At 46.6% G+C, this 10819-nt stretch overlaps 1 protein-coding gene across 2 annotated transcripts; it reads right to left on the bottom strand.

The window, feature by feature from the left end:
- Positions 1–251: 251 nt before the first annotated feature.
- Positions 252–10548, bottom strand: SMIM20 (small integral membrane protein 20). 2 transcript variants are annotated; one of them, XM_047798975.1, is made up of 4 exons: positions 10352–10548; positions 4063–4149; positions 1693–1749; positions 252–930 (listed from the first exon to the last, which is right to left on the bottom strand). In XM_047798975.1, exons 1-4 carry the CDS (start codon positions 10458–10460, stop codon positions 893–895), a joined length of 291 nt encoding a protein of 96 aa, XP_047654931.1. In that variant the 5' UTR covers positions 10461–10548; the 3' UTR covers positions 252–892. The 2 variants fall into 2 exon arrangements, with proteins under 2 accessions (XP_047654931.1, XP_047654932.1); XM_047798976.1 differs by lacking the exon at positions 4063–4149.
- Between the last annotated feature and the right edge of the window lie 271 nt (positions 10549–10819).

Below are 10819 nucleotides of genomic sequence, written 5' to 3'. Positions count from 1 at the left end.
CGTCTCTTCAAAAGCACATAATCTCGTAAGGGGCCGGACAGAGCACAGAGAGGTAAGTGTTCTCATGCTCACCTTTGCAGCATTCAATAATATCTGCCTCAACAAACTTGCTATTTACCTGTAAGATTTTTACTTGTAAACAATGTAACAAACACCACACAAACATCCAGTCAAATATAATCTCGTCAGACAGTACTTCTTGGTATAATTTGATGAGCTTATAAAAAAGGACTTTAAAAACCATACCATTGTGAGGTAAAAAGAAATCATTTTAATAACACATTTTCACGTCTGTTAATTCAACAGTGATTTCAACTATGCATGCGTACCCATGTAATTTGACTGGCCTCATATGTATTCATTTTCCAACATGCATCCCTAGGACAGAGTAGAGCCGAACTATTTATTTCAAAAGAGTACAGTGTGCCTTGTTGTCAAAGAGTTGTATCAACTTGAACCTGTGCAAAGAGCCCTACGAGGCTGCTTGCCGTGGTGGTTTTGCACTGAAATGTCTCCCTGGGAAGATGATGAAAGAGACGAGGCTCTTCCCAAAGCCTCCTGGTTGCTTGTATTCCTATCACAGCTCGGCTGGCCCAGACGTAGAGACGGAACAGTCAGCAGACAGCCTCCCAACACAGCTGGCTGAGAGCTTCATTCTTCGAATCAAAAATCACACAGACCTTCCTAATGGTGCCATTTGTCCCAGGGTTCAATTAAGGAGGGAATTAAAGCTGCTGCCCAGCACTCTTCTCTAGGGCCTTAAGGAGTTTTCTTCTCCGACTGTCATTTGCTGGCCATGTGAGTTCCTCGGGGCACCTGCTGCAGAACTGAAAGCCTGAAGACTCGGAGGGACGCGGTCCGCCTTCCTCATCAGAGGGGGGGGACAGCCCTCTCACTTCCTGCCAAATGGATCCGACCACACTTTTAACCCTACAGAAAGAAACATGAATGGAAACAGGCTTCTCGGCCAGACGTTCTACCCCTTCCCTCGACCCCAAACAAACAAGATGTCATCAGAATGGAGTGGTGTGATCGCCATGTATTTTGGGGGAGTGTGGGCCGGCTACCGGACCCCCAGAACAGAACAGCCGGGAAGCTGTGGCAGCCGTGAGGGACTTTTAATGGCTCGGAAATTGCCCCCCAGCAGGGAGAGATGTATCTGGCCAAGTTAAAAAAAAATAATAAATGAAAAAAGAACACCGCCACAGATTACAAAGGTTTGGGCTAATAAGCTAGAAACCTCTCATTCTCAGCCAACTTGGATGGTCTTGAAGTAACTAACCATTCAGCCATAAAGGGAACTTTTGCGCTTTTGTCTAAAGCAGAATCCCACATCAATTAAGACAGCTCACAAGTAAACAGTATTTTCCCATGAGGGTAGTGTTTAAATAAGTGCTTGGGAAGTAAGTCTGCAAAACAGCTATTTAGGCTTCATATTTAATTGCACACTTGTTTACACGTTCGTGCCCACTTATCAAAATAAATGCAAAGGAGAAACGTGCAAGCTTGCAAAAACTAAGCTGGAGTGAAATACTAAGATTGAGGCTTGGGGTGGCAACCTTTAAAATGGCAAGTGCTGTGACATAACAGCACCATCTAGCCTTGAAGTGAAAAAGAGGTCTCCCGCTGCAAAGCAAACACCCCCACCCCGCAATAACACACAAGAGATTTTGTTTTAATTTTTAAGTTTACCTGGTGGCTGCACGTCTTCCTGAACAACACCAGCCCGGTTTATGGCCTGTTCCTTCTCTGAGAAGCACAACAGAAAAATGACTCTTTAGAGAGAGGGGTCAGGGAGTTCCTGTCATGGCTCAGCGGTTAACATATCCAACTAGGAACCATGAGGTTGCGGGTTCCATCCCTGGCCTCGCTCAGCGGGTTGGGGATCTGGCGTTGCCGTGAGCTGTGGTGTAGGTTGCAGACTCGGCTTGGATCCCAAGAGTTGCTGTGGCACAGGCTGGGGGCTACAGCTCCGATTCAACCCCCTAGCCTGGGAACCTCCATGTGCCTCAGGAGCAGCCCTAGAAAAAGGCAAAAAGACAAAAAAAAAGAGAGAAAGAGAGGGGTTGGGGGCAGGGTATTGGAAATCTTTGGATTTACGTGGGACAATAGAAAACAATACCCCCAAGGGCTACTAAATTCAGAGCTGCCATCCCTCAGAGCTTTTAAGTTATGGACGTTAGACCCTATCAGGCAAAAAGACTGGATGGAGATTTTCAGGAGAAGAAAGCAAGCCGTGCTTCAGAGGAAAAGCTCCGGATGAACAGCTTTTCTCGGTGATCTCAGCAGTTTGGAAAGGCAACAAAAACAACAGCAAAAGAATAATTTTGAGAGAACTGGTGGGTGTGATCTTATGAGGGGAAGGATGCTGCATTGAAGGAACCAGTACAATGAACAAGAAAACGATGCAGTTGATGTGTCTAAAATGTACTCCACGGAAGGCCTGGGCCTGGAGCTAAATATGCTATGTTTTTGATAGGAAATAGAGCAGAAAATTAATCTTTGGGTGGGTGGCTTTGGTTTGGATAATTGAAGCTTCCCTAATTGATTGCAGGTGCTGTGCCAATTAGGAAGCACGCTTTGGCGACAGCAGCTTAGCGAGCTCTTTGGAGCTGTCCTACGGGCGAGGGCCAAGTGAAATCGGGCATTTTATGTCTGTGGGCTTCAAGCACTCTGACACATCTTTCCGAGTGGTTTCGAATAAACCCAAGGGCTGGGAAAACAAAGACATTATTTTAAGTACCTTGACAAACAAATGGTGGCTTTTCAGGAGAAAGACTCGGAGCCAAAGAATTTTACTACTATATTACAGTAATTAAGTGTGGTAATCAGACCTTTGTTTTAATCAGGCTGACAATGTTTCTTTAAATCCACATTCAGCTCTGATTTCACATCAGGCCGTTTTCTTTATTCTGGCCCCTGGATTCTCGTAAAGTTAACACAAGCATAAAGGTACATGAAACAGGGTTTTGCCAAATCAAATATTCACTGAACCTGTTTCTCTGGTGATGTGACAGAAAGTCAATCCTAAGTGGACCTATCTGATAGTTTTATCGATGCTAAGTTTTGCTTTGGCAAATAAAACACTGGGCAATAGGGATTACATGAATCTTAACATCCGAGTCTAAGCAAGACAGAGAGAAGACAGCAAAAGGAAGCCCCTGTAGACAACGGTCCTGTGGTTTCACCGAGCCTCTCTGAAAACTAGCAGGTGAATGACAACCAAGCCTGTGGACCAAGAGGGGCCAAAAGACCTCCTCCATCTACAGTGGGCCTCTAAGGTGTCAGACGTGCTAAAATAACTCACCACAAAAGGCAGATCTCATTTCCTGAGAAGTTAAATTCCTGCAGGATTGAGCCCTACCACACTGACGACATGTAAATTTCCACGTGTGGATGTGTTTTTTCAAACAGGCTCTTAGAAAATGCCAGCTAGTAAAAGACTACACGGTCACTGATCGTGCCAGGAATGAAAATAGCTATCACTTTTCACACCTAAAAGGTCCATTCTCCAGCATTAAGGGAGGAGGAAGAGATGAGTTTTGAAAAAAAAAAAAAAAAAAAATGCTTGATTGCCAGAAAGCATTCCAGACGTCCAGAGATTGGGACATCCTGGAGCACCGAACACGTTCAATGAGAGGCAGGTCCTGCAAAACCAAAGATGCTGGCAGGCTGCCAGCCATCAAAGAAGTTGACTTCTGGTGGCAAGAGAGTGCCTAATTGTGTCCCGCTCTCTCACAATGCAACTGCGAACCAAGTGGAGAGGAAAGAATCCCTGTCTTCACACTTCCTTGCTAATTGCTAATGAGGTTGGAGAGAGGCTGAGGATTTATTTTAAATAGACCATAATCTCCTTATAATCCTTGTCCTTAGGCAACCACCTCTTTTTTTGGCTTGGACGGGCAATTTAAACCGATTTGCTGAACCAGTTCCTACCAAGTGATAACCGGTATTAGCATCCTATCTACACCCCCTGGTTCTTTAATCCATTAATGTTTCATAAATACGCTAAGGCCAAAGCAGTCTTACAGAAATTCATGATATGACACAGGGACACTTTACTTGTGAATATGCTGCAGGGAAAACAAACGGGCCCCTCAGGATTCAGCAAGTACATCTTGATGAGGTTGACAGCAGGTTTCCATTTTGCTATCATTAGAGAAACAGCAAATGTTTATCATCCTCAGGAAAAGGGTAACGCCAACATCAGGGGTTTAACTCTGAACCAATCAGGATGAGCTAATCACTGACTTTCCAGGAGTGAGCATCTTTCGAGCAGGGGTGAATGATGAAAATGCAAATAGGCAATTCGGGGCCTGGGGTTGTGATGCCAGTTGCAAAAGTCCCCTCTCCAGTGTCTCTGCAAACCCAACTCTGCCCCCTGGTGCCAAGGCAGTGAGCTGATTTGCAGTCTGAAATCCTTATCTTCCCTCAAAGGACCAAGGATCATATTATTAAAAGCCTAGTAACACATGCACACAGGCTCAGTTTTCTAGGTCAACAAAAGAATCCACCCAATAATTTTTAGGTCTTTGGAAATGAAAGCTGTCCTTCTATTAAATGTCCATACTGTGAAATAAATCTGTGTGACTGGCTGCTTTAACATTCCCAGCAAAGGAATACAGCAGAGCCAGGCGCCAGCCCCCACAGCGCTCTGATAACTCACTTGCTGTGGGTGCTCTCGGGGGGACCAGCAGACAGAAACCTAAAAGCAGGTGCAGAATCTGACCTTGGGGCCCTACGCAGTGAGACCACCCATTCAGGAACACCCCCTGCATCCCCTCCTGTCAATGAACAGTTTAAAATAAACGCAAGTGGCAGCCTGAAATAATTGGACGTGTCAACATTTGCATATGGGGAGTTTCCCATTGTGGCTCAGTGGAAACTAATCTGACTAGAATCCATGAGGACACAGGTTCAATCCTCAGTGGGTTAAGGATCCGGTGTTGCCGTGAGCTGTGTGGTGTAGGTCACAGATGCGGCTCAGATCCCACACTGCTGTGGTTGTGGCGTAGGCCAGCGGCTACAGCTCTGATTCAACCCCTAGCCTGGGAACCTCCATATGCCGCTAGTATGGTCCTAAAAAGAGAGAAGGAAGAAAGAAAGGAAAGGAAAAGAAAAGAAAAGAAAAGAAAAGAAAAGAAAAGAAAAGAAAAGAAAAGAAAAGAAAAGAAGAAAAGAAAAGAAAAGGAAAGAAAGAAAGAAAGGAAGGAAGGAAGGAAGGAAGAAATTGAATATGGACTGTATATTACATAAGATTGGGTAATTGTGACTATGTAAGAGAATGGCCCTGTGCTCAGGAAATACATGCTGAAATGTGTCTTCAGCTTACTCTCAAGTGGCTCTGCAACATAACGGTAACAATTATAATATGTGTATATAATTACACATGTGCCTATGTGTGTCTGTACGTATGTATATGTGTATAGATTCGTAACACATATTGGGAGAGAAAATAAATGAGGCAAAACGTTAACAACTGGTCAATCTAGGGGAAGGACATAAAGGGATTTATTGTACTATTCTTAGGTCTTCTCTGCCGGCTTGGATTTTTTTTTTTTTTAATAACAACAAAAATACACAACTGCAGAACAAGTATAAGGAAGTCCAACAACGTTGTGACTGTTACGCGATTACTTCAAAGTCTCTCTTTTAAAACAGCAACTGTAAACTTTAAAAAACACTTTGCCGAGGCTCCCATTTTGCTGCAGTCTGACTTCTCACCAGGGCATGGGGCGGAACCCAGGCAGCTTTGTAAGGCTGCTTAGAAAATATGACTTCGGTCTGTGCATGGTCCGGTGAAAGGAATAAAAAGCATATTCTGAGCACCTGCCATGTAATTGGGGAAATGCCCTTCCAAGGTGAGAGGCATTTGTGCATCAAATGATGTCTCGCAGCTCTGGACAACACACTCGCCGTAGGAGTGGAAGACGAGGTAGGAGAAGTGAGGTCTCACGGTGCTGCCATGTAACCTTTGGCTTTGCTGGCAGACACTCTCAAAGGCAGGTCAAACAAGACATCAGTAGGCAGCAGGCAAGGCCAAGGAAATAGAGTCTAGTGTCTACCCAGCAACGAACCTCGCTAAGTGACCTTGGACGAGTCACCTAAATGAGCTAGGGCTTCTAGCAAAACTATGATTTTATGCTTCTGCACATCTAATTAAAGTTAAAAAATGAGAACCACAGAAAATGATCTTATTTGTTCTCACTTCACAGGTTTCCCTGAAACGGATGTTATTTTGTAAAAGGCCACATTCAGGATCACTGTCTGGTTGGAGGATGCAAAGACAAAAGGCAGACTAGGCTTTGAGTTACAGCACCTGGACACTTCCCCTAAATGTGGGCTCTTCACACCAACCGTGCTGTGCCGACATGGTGAAAGCTAAAAAGCAACATCTAGACTCCCTCCAGAGGCAGAGCAGAACTGTCCCCATACTTCTGGCTTGGGACAGCCAACTGCCAATGTCAAATGCCATCTTCCCAGGGCTCATTTCAGTCCTGAGGTAGCACCTGTCAAACTGACCTCCTATTCCACCTAACACGGGGTCAAGTCTGGCTGAGTTCGTGAAAGAGCTGAAGATCACACTGAATGTCAAAATGAAATGCAATACGGCAGTCTTGTGACAGTGGCCTGCCTGCTTGGAAAGCATGCAAGATCTCCTAGCCTGCATTTTACCTAAGCAGGCTTCTGCCTCTCTTCTGCCGCCGTGAAGCTAATTTCAGCAGGGGCCCTGGAATCTACCTGTCCCCGTACCCAGGCCAGCCGGCATCGGTCAGGCTGGACCAGCTGAAGGGTCCACACTGACGTGACACTGAGGTCCTACATAGCCTGGGTTCCTCCCTTGCCAGCCCCTGGCTCCGCTTCTCAAGGGCTGGGAATATGCCCTGCTCTTCCAAGGACAATGGGCTTCTCCTAGGGCTGCCCAGAGTTCTGGCAAAAAAAAAAAAAAAAAGAGTTCCTGTCTCGGCGCAGTGGTTAACGAATCCGACTAGGAACCATGAGGTTGCGGGTTCTATCCCTGTCCTTGCTCAGTGGGTTAACGATCCGGCGTTGCCGTGAGCTGTGGTGTAGGTCGCAGACGCGGCTCGGATCCCGCGTTGCTGTGGCTCTGGCGTAGGCCGGTGGCTACGGCTCCGATTCAACCCCTAGCCTGGGAACCTCCATATGCCGAGGGAGCGGCCCAAGAAATAGCAACAACAACAACAACAACAAAAGACAAAAAATAAATAAATAAAAATAAAAAATAAAAAAATAAAAAAGAAAAAAAAAGAAATGGAAAGGAAACTAAATAAAAATGCCAGCTGGAGGCTCGGAAATGAACCGAAGCCCTGTCCTCACATGGTTCCCAACACCTGGCCACGAATGCCCCACCCGAGTCTGTCCACCTGCTTAAATCTCCTTGTCTCACTTCCCCGCCCTTGCAGCTCCTGGTTTCTGAAATGTTTTTATGGGGTGCTAGTATAAGACTATCTTCTATGTTTCCACAAATGTTATCTCATTCAAGTCACCCACAAACATGTAAATTCAGTCCTGCAAATTCCACTGTTACCGATTAGCAAACAGGCTGGGCTCAGAGAGGTTAAGGAACTCACCTCTTTGAGTAAGGGATTTTAGGCCCTCATCTGACTTATCCCCTTTTCTCGCCCTCTTACAGAGGCGGCCTGGTGCCCTGGTGAAGCGATTAAGGGCCCTGGTTCAAATCCCAGGTCTGGGACTCATCAGCTGTGGGTCCTTATGCAGGTTATCTGTTCCATACCTCAGTCTGTGCACATATAAAATGGGGATGCTGGGAGTTCCCATCGTGGCACAGTGGTTAACGAATCCGACTAGGAACCAGGAGGTTGTGGGTTCGATCCCTGGCCTCGCTCAGTGGGTTAAGGATCCAGCGTTGCTGTGAGCTGTGGTGTAGGTTGCAGACACGGCTCGGATCCTGCATTGCTGTGGCACTGGCATAGGCCGGCAGTTATAGCTCCGATCAGACCCCTAGCCTGGGAACCTCCAGATGCCTCGGGCGCGGCCCTAAAAGGACAAAAGACCAAAAAAAATAAAAAAAAAGAAAGAAAAGACAAAAAATAAAATAGTTTAGAGTAGAGTAGAATAGAATAAAAAAATAAAACAGGAGCTAGTCACACAGCAGCTACCACAAAGGGTTGTTATGAAAACCAAATGGGTTAATACATATCAAGTGCTTGCAAGAGAACTTTCAATAAATATTAGCTATTTAGTATTATTTACTTTTTTAAGGAATCAGTTATGACTCTCAGATAAGAGTTGTTCAAATTAATTAAAATTGAACCAGAAAAGCAGGCAGCTGTAGAATGCCTTACAGTTAAAAATGCAGATACTGGAGCCACATGCACTAAATGTTCACTTAAAAGGCCTCATTTGTCTGTCTCAAGGTGACTCAGGCAACCATAGACTCTGGACTACTCCCCATCCCGCCTTTTTTTTTTAGGGCTGCACCTGCCAGATATGGAAGTTCTCAGGCTGGGGTCGAACTGGAGCTGCAGCTGCCGGCCTACAGCACAGCCACAGCAAGTGCCAGATCTGAGCTGCACCTGCGACCTATGCTGTATCTTGTGGCAATGCTGGATCCTTAATCCACTGAGCAAGGCTAGGGATCAAACCCTCACTCTCATGGGTATTAGGTTCTTAACCTGCTGAGCCACAATGGGAACTCCCTGGACTATTCCTTTAAGACTGTCATTGGGAGACACAGCACAAACCCACCTTGATCATCTGCCCTAGAGCAAGGGTTTCTCAACCCAGCACCGCTGGCACCACTCGCATCTTGGGCTGGGTAATTCTTTGTTAAGGGTGGGGGCTGCCCTGTGCATTACAGAGAGTATAGCAGCACCCCGGGCCTCTATACACTAGATGTCAGGAGCACACTTACTCCAGCCCACCCCACCCATTTTATGACCAGCAAAAATGTCTCTGGATAGAACTAAATGTCCCCTGGGGGACAAAAATCATCCCCAGTTGAGAGGTATGGCTCTAGTCTTCAGAACTGAAACTTTTCAAGTAGGATCCAAAGTAGACTCCCTTGTCCCAGCTTCAACTCTAGGGGCTATAATACAATAGCCCGGGGCAAGGACCAAGTAAGAAGGATAAAGCAGAGAGATTACGCAGGGCTTCCAAGGTCCCATGTTTACCCCCACACACGTGGTGCACTGGTGCACGTAGATAGATAGGCTGGAAGGCAGGGTGCAGAGGCCATTTCAATCTTGGCTGATGAAAAGAAGCTACAAGAAATTTGAGTATGTTCTTAAACCGTTCCGCCTCAGAAACCAGATGTTGTAGCATTTGTAATGGGCAGAGCATTTATACAGCACTTTTGCCTTCAAATCACCAAGCTCACAGCCTCCACTAATATTCTCAAGGGGCAAGGTTGGCCCTTTTCCATCTTCTAGATGATTCAGGTTTCCTGGAGAACAAAATGAGCCTCTCATGCCTAATATTTTCTCTCTGACAGATGGTTTCAGATGTATCAAAGTGCTAATCCTTGCTGAGGTATAGGTCTCAAGGAAGGGGAGTGTGGCTTTTAGAATGAGAGGACTGGAATGATTAAGGAAGAAAATTACTCCCAGGATATTCACCATTGTCATGTGAGTAACCAGCTTAAAATGAAGGAAGATAGCAGAATCTGAAGGAAGATTTGAGGAGAAAGAAGAGGAAAACCCCAAAACCTCAGGTTAACAGTTTAGCTCTGAGACATTTCTGATCAAAGACATCTTTGGGAGCGGAAATGAAGTGCAATAAACACATCTGCAAGTTCAGGATAATTAGGGCCCATCTCCCTCCCCCAATATCACCTTCCCAGCTTCAGTACAAGGAAGAAATTCTGGAGACAGAGGCCAGGGTTGGAATAAGTGCCTTGCCGCTAACAGCTGTGTGACTTTGGGCATGTTACACAACCTCTCTGAGTCTCAGTTTCCCCGTCTGTAAGACAGCAACATCTACCTCAAAAAAAGGTTGTGTAAATTAAAAGATCCTATGTGCATTAACGAGACATAGAAGCCTACAGTGAATGTTAGCTATGAATATTAACTCGTATTTAGTGTTGACCTACGACGTGCAGACTGCCTTCATTACCACGTTTGAGTCTCAGCAGAGGCTAGACGGTTTTATTTTAAGATACTATAGAAACACATAACTACTGATGAAGACAGTGAGGGCCCAAGAGGTGGAGTCACTTGTCCACGGTCACAAAGCTGCACACAAAGGATTCGAACCCGGGTCTCCCTGACTCGCGGGCCAAGCTCTGCCCAAGGCCCCACGTGGAGAGGATGGGGAAAAGAGAGGGAGTCACTGGGACCAGTTCACCGCGTGGTGGTCAGAGGTCACTCACGGTACTCCTCCAGCCGCATTAGGGGCCGGAAGTAGATGGGGTAGAAGGCGGCGCCGATCAGGGTGATGAAGCCACCAAAAATGAGCGCGGTGCGCAGATTCGTGGACATGGCTCTGAACCGGGCCTTCGCTGACCCGCTGAGGACACCGAGCTCTCGGAGTCCTGGCTCCTGCCCGCTGGGTCGTGACCCGGCTGGGAAGTGGAGAAACAGCTTTTGCTTCCGGGCCTTGTGGGCGGGGCTAGGGGGCGGAACAGGGGCGGGAAGAGGTTGGGTCAAGGGTGGCACCGAAGGCGGGGCTTAGGGACTGGGTGGGGCTAGGGCAGGGGGTGGGACTAGGGAAGGAAGGGGCGGGGCGTATAACCCCCCGCAACGCCTCCGGGCGGTGCCTGGCAGCGCTGGGCTCCGGAGGGCGAGCGCCAGCTGGGAGAATGAGACAGTGGAGCTTTTATTGCTCTTGATCTCAGTTC

The sequence above is a fragment of the Phacochoerus africanus genome, chromosome 10, assembly GCF_016906955.1.
Source record: "Phacochoerus africanus isolate WHEZ1 chromosome 10, ROS_Pafr_v1, whole genome shotgun sequence".
NCBI lineage: Eukaryota > Metazoa > Chordata > Mammalia > Artiodactyla > Suidae > Phacochoerus > Phacochoerus africanus.
This window is presented reverse-complemented; position numbering and strand designations above follow the sequence as displayed.